This window comes from Chlamydotis macqueenii, chromosome Z (genome assembly GCF_036417535.1).
Source record: "Chlamydotis macqueenii isolate bChlMac1 chromosome Z, bChlMac1.mat, whole genome shotgun sequence".
Lineage (NCBI taxonomy): Eukaryota > Metazoa > Chordata > Aves > Otidiformes > Otididae > Chlamydotis > Chlamydotis macqueenii.
The window spans coordinates 35966185-35982167 of record NC_141593.1 but is presented as its reverse complement, the minus strand read 5'-3'; the positions used below and the strand labels follow the sequence as shown (position 1 = coordinate 35982167).

Sequence of the window (15983 nt, the reverse complement as noted above, 5' to 3'; positions counted from 1 at the left end):
GCAAAATGAAATTGTGATTAGACTATGGAGCCTACTGGAAAAACCTTCTCCAAAGCATGTGCACTTACAAGTTCTTTTTTTGGCTTTTTGGTGTTGTTTTGTTTTGAGGTTTTTTGTGACTACGTGGTTGCACTGAGAGCAAAGAGGGGTTACAGCTAAGCAATGTTAATGATCAGTGATTTAGAACCCATTTTTTTTGCTAACGCATGAAATAGTATAAAGGTTCAAACATCAAAGAGTACTGGAGCTTGTAAGGATGTGTGTGTTTCATGCCTAAGTATTTCATTTCTCTTCACCTTGCATTGGTATTTTGCATTGGTAGCACTTTGATGAAAATGTAAGGACTACTAAACATATCTATAAAGTTGATGAGGCAGTGCATGTCAGGTAAAAACAAAATACATACAGAAGGCATAATCAACCCCCTGCTGTATTAAAGTAATGTATTGGTCTATTTCTCCAGGTCTAAGCAGATGGAACGCGCCACAGGGTGCAAAATTTGAAGAATTAGGACACAGACATGGGCTATCTGTGTGCAGTGGTATCTGAATGCTCTGGCCCTGCAAGCTGCCCAGGAGGGAAAAACACAGGTTGATGCCTGCTTACAGAAAGGTAGGGAGTAACTCTAAATTTGTATATCTGACCCTGTGACTTAATCACATTGCACTCAGAGGGCGAGTTTTGCCTTTGGTGGTAGTGTGTAACAGTTGTCCTCAGTTGAAAAAGAAAAAGAAACAACTTCATGTACTTAGTGGTTTGAAATACTTACACCTATCCCAAGATCTGTTTTCCTGTTGACTTTTCTTATACTTCAGGCAATTTAATCTCATATAACTTAATCAATCCTGTTTTCCCAAACCCTGAACACTAGACAGTGATAAAAGAGTAATCAGTAGTGTACTCCACCTGTTCTTTGTAGAAGCCGCCTGCTGACCCATTTCCAGTGGTGCGCACATTTGCTTGCAAGAAGAAAGATAGCAACTCTTTCCGGACTGGAGGCATAGGGCCTGACCCTGCAGCTATTTTGCATCTGCAACTGCTTCACAGTTACTTTACACTAGCCTAAAAAGATAATGATGCCAAAGTGCTATGGTGTGAACAACGTTAACCTAAGGGACAAGGATGAAAATGAGAAACATTAATAAGTCATTGTTAAAATTGTCAGTCCTTAACTCAGGCCTTTTTTGAAGTTGTGTGAATGATCCTCGATGGTAGCAGTGTCCTGTAAAGTTCCTTAACATGAACATTGTTGACAATTATTTAAAAAAATCACTGTGGAACTACCTGGGTAATACCAGAAAATATCTTCCGACACTTTTTATAGGAACGTAAACAAGCACCATCTTTTACTAGATCACATGTTAAATAAAACAACAGAACTCCGTTCTTTCAGCTGCGTTCCCCTCTCCCCACCACATTATGAAAATGGAATTGTTTGCTTTGCTAATGTGTTCTACAGTCTGATAAAATTTATTTCTCCATACAGGCTTTATCTCAGAATGTAGACCACTATAGCTGAAAAAAACATAAATAGTTTCTCCCAGAAGTTATAAGAATGTAGGTTGGTCTTCAAGGAACTAGAAAGTATCTGCTTGATTTATAAAAACTGCCCTCACAAAAGGCAACAGGAACACAAACCCCTAGAAGGTCGGAGGGATGATACTGGTAACAAAGAAACACACAGGATTCTGCTGGAAAGAGACAAGAGGCTAAGCTAAATCATATGGTTTGGTACAGAGAACTCTTAACTACAACAGATATCAAGGTCTCTGTTGAAATTTGCACAACCGACTTGAATTGTCTGGGCTTTTGCCCCTTGTGTGGTAGAAAATACTTTCAGCTTCAAGAAAAAAAATAATATAAATCTTGGTAAGAAACTTGACAACTTATTCCCTAAAGCATTGCAAGATGCCAGCTGCTTACCTGAGTGAGAGTTTTAGAAACGTAAAAACGTGTCACACAGTAATCATTGGTAAGCTTATTAACACTTGTATACTTTACGTATTTATTATTTTACTTGCAACTGTTGCATCTTGCACTCCAATCCTATGGAAGGATCTGAAAGGAAATTTGTCTATGTTCCTACAGAAAATTATTTTTTAAGAAACTATTAAATCAGAATTATTGCTTATCTGTCATCTCCCTGGTAAGCCTATTTCATTTTTCCAGTTTAAGTAACAATAAAAGATGTCCAGCTGAGACTCCTGACATTCTCACATACCATTAATAATATGGTATCATCAACATTTAAATAAATCAGTAGGAACTTGGCCAGTCACCTACATAAACTCCCTTCTCTTTCTTTGCTGTGCTTTGAAGCACACCATCGGAAGTTCAATCAAACATGTGTCAGGTGTCATAAATGATGCGTTTTGTTTTCCCTTTAGTGGCTCAGGGTAACATTTTACATACAGGATCAGAATACTTGCTGTCACAGAACATACTGTACTAGGATGGTTCCCTGAGTGGGTGCTATATTCTGTAATAATGTACCCTTCCATGGACTCAGGTATTCACGCAGCCAGATAGCTCCTGGACAAACCGGTGAGGGTCATCTCGAGTGCTCCGTATTAGTCGCTCTCTCATCAGTGCAGTTACCTAGAATTAATTAACTGCAGTTATTGGGAATCGGAATCTCAACAGCTTTTTTGAGTGAGCTGCAGCTATTCCGGTTTTGGGATGTGAATCCATTGTCCAACTGGCCTATTGTAAAATTTGAACCCAAGATCCTCACCCTGGTCCTTGTCCCATTGCTCCCTCTCTGTACTGCCAGTGTGTCCTGAAGTTCTTGTCTTAAATTGTCAAGAAAGGGGGAATCCCTTTCCATTGCTACTTAGGTCAGGAAAAGCCGTAGATACTGTACTTTGAAAAAAAAAAATCCCAGAAAAGAGGGCAGGAACTGCAGAACAGCACAACGAGAGGCAGTGGATTCTCAGCCTGCAGCTTAAGAAATGACCGCGATTACAACACCACACTTTCAGAGGGTTTTGCTTTGTAGCTCAGGCAGCTGACGTTAGCACCGGGGGTGCACAGCAACTGCCTGCATGTTGCAATTGCTAGTCCTTGCGAGGAAGAAAAAAAATAGCAACTTTCCTTTGCCCTGCCTGGGCTTCTTTTTTTTTTCTTTTTTTTTTTTTTTTTTTTTTTTTCTGTGTGTGTGTGTTGTTTTTTTTTCCGGTGCCCGTGTCGGGGAAAGGACGCCCGTCCCCTCTGCCGGGGCGGCGGGGAAGGGCCGGCCGGGGCACCGCGTCGGACGCGCTCACACAAGCGAAGAGCCCGGCCGGCGGCCCTCACAAACGCCTCGCCAGCCCCCTGACCGCCCGAGGCCCGGGAAGGGCCCGCCTCGCCGCTGCGCCCCGGCCGGGACGGGGAACTGGCTCCGCCGAGAACGGGGCGGGGAGAGGGGGCCCTTGACAGAGCGGCTGGGCCAGGCGTGCTCGCAGCGGGGGCTGGCCCTGACCGGCCCCGAGGCGGCCCGGCGCGGCGCTCCTTCGCGCAGCGCCGGCGGAGGGCGATAGCGGCCGCGCCGCCTCTCGTTCGCCGCCGCGCCGGGCCGTTGGCTCCTCCCTGACCGCTTCCGCGGCGGGCAGCGGCGGTATGTGGAGGCCGGGGGCTGCCGGCGCGGTGCGCGTAGCGCGGCGGGCAGCGGCGGCGGCGCGGCGGCGGAGCGGAGGCCTTGGGGGCGCCGCGGTGGCGGGGGCAGCCGTCGCCGCCTGCGGCCGAACGGTGAGCGTGAGGCAGGCGGCGAGGTGCGGCCTGCACCGCCAGGAGGGAGGAGGCGGGCGGGGCAGCTGCGGGCGGGCCTTGCGGGGCGAGGGAGGGGAGAGAAGGGCTGCTGGCGGGGTGTTCTCAGCCGGCGGCGGGCCCCTGGCCGGCCCCCGCCAGCCCCGTGGCCGTGGCCCCCGCAGGGCCCCCGCCGGGCCTCCCCGCGGGCCGGCCGGCAGCGGGGCGAGTCCTCCGGTGGCGGGGGCAAGGCCGCTCCGCTCCCCCTGCGAACGGCCCTGGGGCGGGCGGGCCGAGGGCTGTTCGCAGAGGGGGAACGGACCGGTAGCGGCTGCCCCCGCCGCTGTGGGAAAGCCGAGAGGGCGGACGCGTGGGGCCGGTGGCCTCGGCGGTTCCCGGGCCTCGCAAGTGCCGCCGTGCCGCGCTGTAGGAGGGGCAGCAGCGAGGACCCCGGCCGTTTCTCTTCTCCAAAACTATGAGTGTACTTGTTTGCCACCCTTTTCTAGTTGCGGAAGATGCATGCTGGCCCCCCCGTAGCACTGGGTTTGGCACGTGGAGGGGTGATACCAACTGTGCTAGCACCGTGTGGGCAGCCTCCCGTCATAAATGGAGGATGAGCACGCTGATGGACTTACAGCTTCTGAGTCTGGCCACAGCCTGAACACACTTTTGATACAAAGTGTGTTTTAAAGAAATGCTAAAGGGTACAGTCAAAAACATGTAGGCGTGTAGGTGGTATACCACCACCTGTATCATTGTGGTACAAGGAGTTTGCGGTTCTCTGTCCTTTTTGCCTGTGTCACGGCTTTGGACTAACAGACCAGTTCATATGTAATGCCTGTGTAACGACTTCCATGTATTGAATGACTAAATGTAATGACTTTAGATGATACAGAGAGAAATGGTTTTGTGTTTTGCTCTCATGTGTGCTTGAAGAAGGGCTATCATAGTTCCTTTTCAAATGTCACTTACTTTTCAGCTCACTCTTGTTAGTTTTCAAAACCTTGTGCAGGTACACAAAAAGCAATCTTAACATTCATCCAGAAATACATCCCATCATAGCGCAGGGTAAGAAGAAAATTGCAAGCATGCTAGCTTTCTTTCAAGAAAAGAAATATCTTTTATATTAGATCATAGAATCATAGAATGGTTAGAGTTGGAAGGGACCTTCAAAGGTCATCCAGTCCAACCCCTCTGCAAGGAGCAGGGGCATCTCCAACCAGATCAGGTTGCTCAGAGCCCCGTCCAACCTGGCCTTGAACGTTTCCAGGGATGGGGCATCCACCACCTCTCTGGGCAACCTGTGCCAGTGTTCCACAACTCACATTGTAAAAAATTTTTTTCTAATATCCAATCTAAATCTACCCCCCTCTATTTTAAAACCATTACCCCTCGTCCTGTCACAGCAGACCCTACTGAACAGCCTCTCCCCATCTTTCTTGTAGGCCCCTTGAGGTACTGGAAGACCGCTATCAGGTCTCCCTGGAACCTCCTCCAGGCTGAACAGCCCCAACTCTCTCAGCCTGTCCTCATAAGAGAGGTGCTCCCGCCCTTTTATCATCTTTGTGGCCCTCCTCTGGACCTTCTCCAACTGGTCCATGTCCTTCTTGTGTTGGGGGCTCCAGAACTGGACACAGTACTCCAGGTGGGGTCTCACCAGGGCAGAGTAGAGGGGGAGAATCACCTCCCTCGACCTGCTGGCCGTGCTTCTTTTGATGCAGCCCAGGATGCAGTTGGCCTTCTGGGCCACGAGGGCGCATTGCTGGCTCATGTTGAGGTTCTCGTCCACCAGCACTCCCAAGTCCCTCTCCTCAGGGCTACTCTCGATCCATTCTCCACCCAGCCTGTATTTGTGCCTGGGATTGCCATGACCCAGGTGCAGGACCTTGCATTTGGCCTGGTTGAACTTCATCAGATTTGCATGGGCCCACCTCTCCAGCCTGTCAAGGTCCCTCTGGATGGCATCCCTCCCTTCCAGCATGTCAACGGCACCACAGCTTGATGTCGTGGGCAAACTTGCTGAGGGTGCACTCTAGCCCCCTGTCCATGTCACCGACAAAGATGTTGAACAGAGCCAGGCCCAACACGGACCCCTGAGGGACTCCACTTGTGACCGGTCTCCACATGGACATTGAGCCATTGACCACCACTCTCTGAGTGCGGCCATCCAGCCACCTCCTTACCCACGAGTGGTCCATCCATCAAACCCATGTCTCTCTAGTTTAGAGAGAAGGATGTCCCGTGTCAAAAGCTTTGCACAAGTCCGGGTAGATGATATCTGTTGCTCGTCCCTTGTCCACCGATGCCGTCACCCCGTCATAGAAGGCCACCAAATTGGTCAAGCACAATCTGCCCTTGGTGAAGCCATGTTGGCTGTCACCAACCACCTCCTTGCTCTCCATGTGCCTTAGCATGGTTTCCCGGAGAATCTGCTCCATGACCTTGCCAGGCACAGAGGTGAGGCTGACATCATCATATATTTTTATGAGAAGTACTCTTAAGTGCTTCTTACTAGTGCTTTAGACTAGCAGATCAACTTTATTTTTATCCATGTTGATGTATAACTTCCCCTCAAAGGGGCTACCCATTTTGTTCCCTTGAGTTATGTTGCCAGTATGTTGATCCAGCTTTTCTGTAACTTTGATTTGTTTTTTAAAGCTTTTCTTAAACAGAAGAGAAATTAGAAATGAAACAGCTTGTTTTACAGAAGAGATTTGGAATGTGAAGTGCAATGTTAGCTCTTAACTTTTGTAAGTAAGGAGGATCCAGGGCTTCTGTTTATTTCAGTCGAATATATTCATGGTTTCTAACAGAGAGACAGAAGTTGTTGATAATGAAGCATCTGAGTAGTGGATAGTTCTGAAAATCTTGGCCTAAGCCAGTTTTCTGAAGTTGCTCAGTAATTCTGTGGTAGAGCAATAGATAAGAAAACAGTAGTTCTCTCCTATTTTCCTATTCTATGAATTAAATGCACTTTTTCATTAATTTGTATCAGAAGATATATTATAGATTGCCTCAATCATCCAAGGACTAAAGCTGCATAATTCTTTCCATATTAGCTCTGTGATACAGAAACTGAACATTTTAGTTTAGAGGGATGGATTGGTTTTCAAGGATCTATTTATGTGACAAATGTGATTTATAATTCTTTGTGTTTTAACTTTCAATTCCATTTTATTTACACTTAGTTTCAACAGCAGTTACAGTATGCTTCAGAGGTGAAGAGCAAGACTGTTCGGTTCATGAATTTAAGAAATGCAGGAACTCTGAATGACACAAGGTAAACTTTATTTTGAGATTATCATATGAAAATATCGTCTCTGCATTTTAAAATAATTTCTATACATGGTAAGACCATCAAACTAATGTAATGTTGATAGGTAAAGGAAAAGTACTGTTTTAGTGAAAAACATTTTTGGGGAAGTCACTTGGGAAATAATTCATGTACCTAAACATAGGTGTCTAGCACCATTTCACATATGTCAGGGTACATGAAATTTCTGCCTTGCACTGAGATGATGTGACACAGTACCTGTAAAAGACTTCTCCTCTTCTGATGGAGCAGTTGGAGGCCCAGTGATGGATTGTGCAGATGTCTACAGTGGCTCTTAACCTTTAAGTACCTGAGCTGCACCCTGAACCAGTACCCGAATCCTGCCTGATCCTAAGGCCTTCCGTTCTGCATGCCCCTAGGTGTTTCTGTGGTGTCCCTCACATAAGTGGCATGGAGTGCGTTTCAGGAACTAGCTAGCAAGAAACTTTTTTTAAAAAATATGTATATTATCAACTGAAAGATACTAAATCACCGTAGTTCATAGTAACTGTTGTATTGCCATACACATTACCAAAAACTGAAATGGTTTCACTGAATTGTCTGTTGCTGGAGATACCCACCTACAGGCTTGGTTAAAAGTTGACACTGATACGGACAGAAAAACTTACGTGATTTAGTTATGTTTGGTTAATGAAACTGGTCTGGACTTTGTTCTCACAAACTTTTTCTACTTATTTAAATAAGAGGATAACAGAAGCAGTCTTGCAAGTGCTGTAAGCCTTACATAATGGCTACAAGGGTGCTTTGTGACCCTCTGAAGTAGAAGGTAGTTTTATGTGTTACTTCTTAAGCACGCTTTAAATAATGTCTAATTAACTGGACTATGTTGGTGATTCCATTTGAGAAGTCAAATGCTGTACATACCCATGGCATGCGATATTGATGTTTCTAAACTGCTCATAGCTACAGTGAGTTTCTCAGAGTCAAAAGCCATACGCTTCTGAACAGGAGATGCTTGTATCTACTCGTAGAGTTGAAAACTAAGCAGTTCTTGCACAAAGTCCTTTTATGAAAATGCCTTATTTTTGGAGTCTAACTCTGTCCTCTTAGTACACAGGTGTCAGTACATCTAAGGAAAGAACTACATATTCCTCAGTTAGAGATCTCTACTAGCAACATTTCAAAATTCCACTTCCATTTTTAAGGTGGATTGTTACCTACATTACCTTAAGAAAAATGACTGCTTGTTTTATATGATCATTTCATGGTTACTGTTTCCTCTAAGGTCTTGCTGTGTTTTTATTGTAGGGCAAATACTGTCTTCCATATTTTTCCTCCTAATTATGGGTTTGTCTGTCATATGTAGCTCTCTAGATGAGACCACTTATGAAAAACTGGCTGAAGAAACACTGGACTCCTTAGCAGATTTCTTTGAGGACCTGACAGATAAGCCTTTTACCCCAGAAGATTATGATGTCTCTTTAGGGGTATGTTTTTAACATCCTATTACCACTGTGATTATTATTTTTTTTTTCCTTTGAAGGAGAATTCTAAATTACTCACCTCAGTGCCAACACTTAAAATACAATGGGTTTTTACAGTTTTACTGTTAAAATATGCCTATTTATACTGACTGGAGCAACTGTTCTGGTAAAAAGTAACATATGCGGTTGTATAATTTGAAGGACTTAAAATATTTAGCGTATGGAGAAGCACATAATACAGAAGAATAAAAGAGCACAAGAGAAGACAGAAACCTGTTTCTCATTTCACAGTGGTCTATAAATTTTTCTGAACACTTGTAGACTTCTGACATTAGCAGTCACTTCCCTTATGGTGAATACTAGGACAGGCCTAGGTGGCGTAGTGCATGTACATCGTATGTAATTGGTAGAGCAGTTTCTTTGATTGCCCTCAATACCAAGAAGCCGCATTTGTCTTGACCAGGTAGAGTACGTTTGGCCTGACTTTACTGGTGACTCAGCCTGTGGTGAAGATAAGCGACGAGAGGATGCAATGTTTGGATAAGTGGTTGCAAAAGTGAGACCAGAACATACATGAGGAGAAGGCCACTGTCACAGGAGACATTGGGGCTGCTAGCCTGATAATTGAAGCCTTTAATAGGTCACCCACTCAAATTCTTTTGCAGGAGTGACAGACTCAGATTAAATATGCACATTCTATTTGTATAGGGAATTTATTTATATACATATAAATATATATACATATATATACAATTCCTGAAATGGTTTCTGTCTTACAACCCTCTACATGACTTGGAGTAGAATGCAGTTTCTCCCTACATTGCTGTCTGCAACACAGGTCTTTCAAAACTGCATTTTTTTCTGAGGCCACATAACTGCTGCTCCCCCTTAATTTCTTACCACAAGGAGGTTGCTTCCTACTAGCTCCGTCAGTGAAGGTTTTATGCTCAGGGACACCAAAGCAGATGGTTTGGGTTGCACTGTGAAAAAAAAAAACCCTGAAAAACAAAAAAAACAACCAACCAAACAAACAAAAACAAACAACAAAAAAACCCCACCAAACCCTGCAGTTTTCAAACTTGCTCTTGTGTAACTTTGTCGTCATAATGTTCATTCTTTATTTCTTATAGTTAGGATACAAAACAATACATTGTTAGTAGGATTCTGTTGTTGCCCTTAACAAATACTATTTGTTGCTTTAATTATGTATGTAATTAATGTTATAGCTAATTGCTTTTCTGGTAAAAAGAAAAGTATTATTTAACCATTACTGTTCAATGTTTTAGCATATCAGCACCTATTAGCCCAATTTAAAAAGCTTAGGACAAGAATTTGCAAAAATACTATCATTACCTCTTTAATATTCTTAGACCCTTCATTACGTGAAGGTGATGCGTCATCTTATGTTTATATTTTATCTCCAGCCACTGCAGAGGGGATTGTCTTTGGTATTGACTCACTGTGAGGCTCAAAAGGAATTATTCTTACATCCATATTAATTTTTACCAATAGTCCTTTGTTGCATAGACTGTATGATGACATAATAATATATTGTTGTTTCTGTTATGAGCAAAAGGTTAAATAGTCCAAAGTTTACAGAAGTTAATTCCAAACAAACAAGGCTAGTGCTGTGGCAAGCCACAAGGTGGCGAACGTGATAAAGGTCTGGTTACGCCAGGCAATTGTTATGAACTTGATTTTTTCATGCAATTAGTATCTTCGTGTTCAGGGGAGAAAAAATATATCTTTTGAAGAATATTCTCATTACCGGGAGCTAACAAACGTTTATGCAGTAGTGCAAAACACATAGTAGTATTCCTTAAAATATGGTAAAAATACATTGCATTTTAAGTTCTTAAAAACTCAGTTTGTATCTTCTAGTATTTCAACAGTATTGCAAAATGTATGGGAAAATGTTTTAAACACAGCTTTGTAAGTTATTTAATTTGCAATGACAGAGCAACAACACTCTCCAACACCTGACACACAATTTTTTGTTAACTCTTTGGAAACCTATTTACTTACAGGGTTTCTGTAGTGTACAGCATACCATCATGCTGAATATTTAATATGGCACTAAAGAGCACATAGAAGAATAGTGAACCCTTTGTATCTCTGTTTGGGCCTAATCACCCCAGCCTGCTCTTATAGCTTTATCGTGCTATAGGGCACGAAGTATTTGAGAAACTGTAGATTAAATATGACTAACCTATTACCTTAATCATCAAACTGTACTCTGTAGATATACTCTTTTTAATCAGCATAATTCAGATCATCTGTAGGTTAACTCTAGTCCAAGTAGTGTTGTTCTTTTCAAGTTAGGACAGAAATGTTTTTGTCAGAGTTACGTCTGCTTTTTAAATGCACTCGTGAAAATGTCAGAGTAATGTGAATCATGTTGTCAGTAAGAAATGTGAGTAAGGAGAAGATAAATGCTCACTAGGATAATGGTCTAAAGCTGGCATAACTGAAACAAACCAGACCTCATGGAGTTTAGAAGTGGAACATTTCTGAGGTATGATTCAGGATCTAGGCACTTCATCAGAATTATGGGAGAAAGGATTGTGTTTAGCCACTGAGAAACTGTTAGTTACTTAAGAAAAGTTAGGCAAAATTGCATGGCTCAGAAATCTAGCAATGACACATAAAGCTTCTTCACTTTGAACCACACCAGTTTGTCACTATTCACGAATAGAGAAAGTTGTTATTGGATAATGTTTTTGTTGTTGAAAAATGAACTAGCAGTCCCTTCAAGATGACAGGTCAAAGCTCAAGAGTATTATTTAAGTAATGTCATTGTGAATGGTGCAAACACACTAGATAAAACTCTGACCAGAAAGCATAAAGTCTAGATCAGACTCAAAGATATGCAGGTTGTCCTAGGTAATAACACAAGTTTTTGATCCCTAACAATCATTTTTCCAAGCTATTATTGTTTGGGAAATAGTTGGGAATGTGATAAGGACGTGTAAGTTTCTGTTTATCTACTGCAGATGATGTAATTCTTGACAAGTAACAGGATGCAAATTTTTAATTTCTCATTTTGTTTCTTTGGGTTGTAAGAGTGGAGTTCTAACAGTTAAATTAGGTGGAGACATGGGAACATACGTCATCAATAAGCAAACACCAAACCGGCAGATTTGGCTGTCCTCACCCACTAGGTGAGTTATGTGTAAGTTATGTAATGTCTGCAGACTGGGTGGAAATGTACTTCCCCTTTTTTTATAGTATGGTATGGACTATGTAATATCCTTTTCATAAGGAACCCTTTTCCTCAGTATATTCTTAAAACATTATGTAATCTGCATGTTTGATAATAATTTGTTACAGAGGATTCAGGCACGGTGCATTAAATTTACATCTCTAAATTAATCCAGGAAATCTGTAATACAGAATTTTCAGAGCCTATTCCAGTCCAAAGACACTGTCTACAGGAATATAGCCTACTCCTAGAAAAATAAACAGCTATGATTAAAAAAAAAAAAAACACCAAACAGTAAAGCTTCTGTTGGAAAAAGAGTGATGACGATGTTATGATCTAAACCTCTCTTTGTATTTAAACAGGGTGGCTCCTTCCCCTTTAAGCTTGTGGGATTTCCTGCTTTATATGTTTATGTGCTCTGCCACTGGTTGTTTTTGTCAAGCATCTGCACTTTATGGGAGCCTTGGCTAGCTGTTCCCTCTGCCTTCTCTAATGCCGTGTTTTGGTCCATTACAGGTTTTCTGGTTGGTTTCAGCACGGAGGGCAGCAAGATATGCTGGAAGATGTTGTAGCTGTCTCCCCAGAAAAATTTTATTGTCCGCTACTATCCCAGGGAAAGAACTGAGGGAGTTGGTCAGTGTTTGTGGTGAAGGAACCAGCTAGCTAGAAAGCGGAAGCACTCCCAGTAACTATGCAGGCGTACCTCTTTAATGTTGTTCAGGAATAATGTATTGATTGCAAAACCAGGAAATGTTTTGCAGTAGTAGAATTCTGTAGTAGGGTTTGTGTTGGGGCGGGGAATTTAAGATTTTAAGAGAAATAATTTTAAGAGACATAAAATACACCTAAAGAAATTTCTAACTTTGCTTTAGTGTACTTATGTACTGGCTGGTGCACAGCATACTAGGTTAGTAATTTTTTTCTACTAACTCCTTTCCTATGCCAGAATCCTTTTATTAATTAAATAACTTACTTAAGAGGTGCATATCTTGCTAAGGCACAGGCCTAGCAAGCTAACAAACCTCTTTGTTTAGGCAGATGCAGGCTGCGTGTCAGAATTTATTCATTCCATATATTTTGAAACAAGCATAATTTCTGAACCTTCATTCTGCTTAAGATGACTATAAGATTTTTGTGTCACTGACACAAAGGCTTAATCTATTTATGAAAACGAAAATTCAGATAATTCCTACTGTTTGGAGCCAACTCTACTTGAGCTAAGACATAAATGAGCTCCAGAATATGAAATTTATGAAAAAAAATGTTAAACCTTTTTTTTTAATTGCTCCAGTAGTGAAGAAAAATACACAAGGAAAGGCATGAACTTCAAAATTCTCTGATAGTATTTTTCACCATCTGTGGGAAAAGTGTTACACCTACAAACATTAAGTTTTGTGCTTCCTTAACTGGTATAATGTAAACAGTGGTATTTCCTGAAATATGATGCTACATGTTCACTTACTTCCTAACTTCTAAAAAGCAACTCCAGCAAATACTATATGATCTGGAGTGACATACTTCTTAAGTGCAATATACTAGGAAGTGGAACTGAATGATATATTTAGGAAATTTGTACGAAGATGTAGAATTAAGCTTGTGTTTGTAAAACTATACTTTGTTGACAATTTTAAAAAAGGAAGTGAGGGGGTAGGTGCAACCTGCAAGCAGTGTGATTGCAGTAATTTCATGTAGCTCCTTTGACTGAAAAGACTTCTCAACCTTACACAGCATCTCTTAATAATACCTTAATGTGAAATTTTAATTCTTCTCTCTTACTGTTTAAAAATGTATGCAGACTTTCCATGGGAAATATATTTAGTCTATATTTAACTTGGTAGACATTTTATAGAATTCACGATCCTTGCTTTAATTACTAATTTAAATGCAAAAAAAAAAAAAATCACATTTGTACAGCATCTTGGAAAATCAGAGAACTATGGAGGTATTTCACATGCTAACTGTATTACTGATATTTACTATGTAACATTTAAAACTAGCTCTAATAACTTTAGCATTTATTTTCTTTGTTGTTGTTCATTAAATGGCCTATCTTAGCCTGATTTTCATGAATGGCTGCATCCCATTCTGTCATTCACTAGGTGCAGGACATTATAAACATATGTTTGCGCTGCAAAGACAAAGAAGTGAGAAATGCATAGTAAAGTAACTGGAGCACATAATCTGAATTCCAAATAGTTACCACTTCACATACGGCAAGTGAGATTTCAGTGGAAGTGACTTTGATTTGTGTTTGCATTTGTGAGTTTTCGTAGTTTGGTTAGTGGTTGGAAAGTTCTTCATTTGAATATGGCGAGTAATTCAGGATGTTCAAGGTTCAGATCAGTGTTTACGTTTGTAGAGAACCTGCAGATTGTTCTTGAGTGTCTATATAGGATACTCTGTTTTCTAGCAGACCTCATGCATGGATTGTCTGAATTCCAAGGCATTTTGTCCCATGAGTTTAAGTGTAAGACTGATGGCTTGTGTGTTTATCCAGGAAGACCACTGAATTCCTTTCTCTTTTCTTAGTTTCTCTAGCTGACATTAACAGTAGTGAACAGTTTTCAGTTGTTCCTGTTTCTGATGTGGAGAATTGGGTGGATAGAAAGCTCTGGAATGGAACCTGAGCGTTCAGGTTTCTTTCTTGATACTTAATATAGGCCTGAAAAATCAAGCCAACAACTGTATGATAGCACAGAGGGAAACAGCAGTTTAAATGTAAATCTCCCACATTTGCTTTCAGCTGGTAAATTCTTTTGTTGCATCTAAAAAGAAAGTGAGAATAGTGATCTGTGTTCTGCTGTGCTTGGACTGCATGTTCTTGTGCATGTGACTGCTGCAAGAACTAGTCAATAGCATTAATTCAGTGTTGTACAAATATCCCTTGTAATATTTGTGTGCAAGAAAATTAATGTGGGCAAGGGAAGAAGGAGGTAAGGGACGAAACTGGGTAAGTCAGTGCCAAAAGCAAGAAGGGAAGGAGCTTGTGTCCACCGGGAGTGACTGATACATCTTGTCACCTTTCAGATCTATCTGTTGGATGGCTTGTCAGTTCCTGGCAGATCTGGCCTTTTCTGCTCCACTTCCCCACACTGCCCACCAGTGCTTCTCCACACTTTTTCCTTTTCTTGGGCACTCTGTGGGGTACATTATAAATACAGGCTTCCAGCAGCTCCCCATGAATATTCTCTACTTACACAGCATGTGTTTTTTGTTTTCTAGTGGGCCCAAGCGCTATGACTGGACTGGACGGAATTGGGTATATTCTCATGACAGAGTATCCCTTCATGAACTACTATCAAAAGAATTTTCAACAGCATTAAAAACTAAATTGGATTTGTCCTGCTTAATATATTCTGGGAAAGAAGATACTTGATGATACTCCATGGAAGTTTAAAGACTTTAACCATAAGCCAAGCCCTTCTGTGGTTTCTGAAGTACCTGAGCTTAATTCTGTTGTTTTTCTTGACATCACTATGTTGTGCAACAAAAATGAAAATAATATATTTTTCTTTAGTGCTCAGTCTCTGGGTTTCTGTGTCACTGCTTAGATCTGTGTCCATGTAGTACAGGTGGCTGAGGTCTCCCTTCCTGTCACTGCATTTCTTACTTTCTTACTGCAGAATTAATTACTTAATTCTTACTGTCTGTAGTCTTGTTTGGATATAAGTACTGACCCACTTGGTGACTTCTGACCAGCGTGCAAATGCTAAACTTCTTTTGGTGAGACATGCACCCAAAAAAGGAAGTGTCTGTGAATCACATTGACCTAAGTTGCAGTACTGTGAATGCAGTGCATTAAAATTCATGGCTGTTGTGGGTGAATAACGCGTCACAGTCAAATTGAATATGTTACAAATAAAATTACTGTGGCAGGTAGAAACTTTTCATTTTATGTAATACATGTAATAAGAGTTTTTCTCTCAGTATTGTAGAACTTGCTCTTTTCTCTCAATTGAGATTTCTTTCACATTAGGATTTTTTCTGAGCTAAACTTTAAATTACTTGGAGGTCTGTGTGGCTGTAAGCATCATATGGAACTGGAAAGGCTGGTATGTGATGTTTAAGCTGTGCAGCAATATTTCTGCTAACACCTCAATCTGTGGATTTCTCTTTCTGTTCCTTTTTGTTCTGCAAAGAGTAAAATACGTAATTTATTGACTTGTTTTAGTTGAGCAAAATTAAGATCCTCTCATGGTGGCAAAAATTTGCACTAAGTTTGTTCCGCTGCATTTCTTAAGTGCGTTAGATTATCTTTTCTCACCATGATACAACAACGCTCCCCTTAGTACCATGCTGA

General features: G+C 41.6%; 1 protein-coding gene across 1 annotated transcript; it reads left to right on the top strand.

The window, feature by feature from the left end:
* Positions 1–3432: 3432 nt before the first annotated feature.
* Positions 3433–15209, top strand: FXN (frataxin). The gene is made up of 5 exons (XM_086769871.1): positions 3433–3726; positions 6912–7003; positions 8364–8484; positions 11545–11642; positions 14906–15209. Exons 1-5 carry the CDS (start codon positions 3598–3600, stop codon positions 15057–15059), a joined length of 594 nt encoding a protein of 197 aa, XP_086625997.1. The 5' UTR covers positions 3433–3597; the 3' UTR covers positions 15060–15209.
* The last annotated feature ends 774 nt before the right edge of the window (positions 15210–15983 follow it).

Bases quoted from the DNA above. Each gene is read 5' to 3' on its own strand.
- FXN (XM_086769871.1), top strand. From the start codon at position 3,598: ATGTGGAGGCCGGGGGCTGCCGGCGCGGTGCGCGTAGCGCGGCGGGCA. The intron at 3,727-6,911 runs GTGAGCGTGAGG...ATTTACACTTAG, and splicing joins TCGCCGCCTGCGGCCGAACG to TTTCAACAGCAGTTACAGTA. The intron at 8,485-11,544 runs GTATGTTTTTAA...TTGGGTTGTAAG, and splicing joins ATTATGATGTCTCTTTAGGG to AGTGGAGTTCTAACAGTTAA.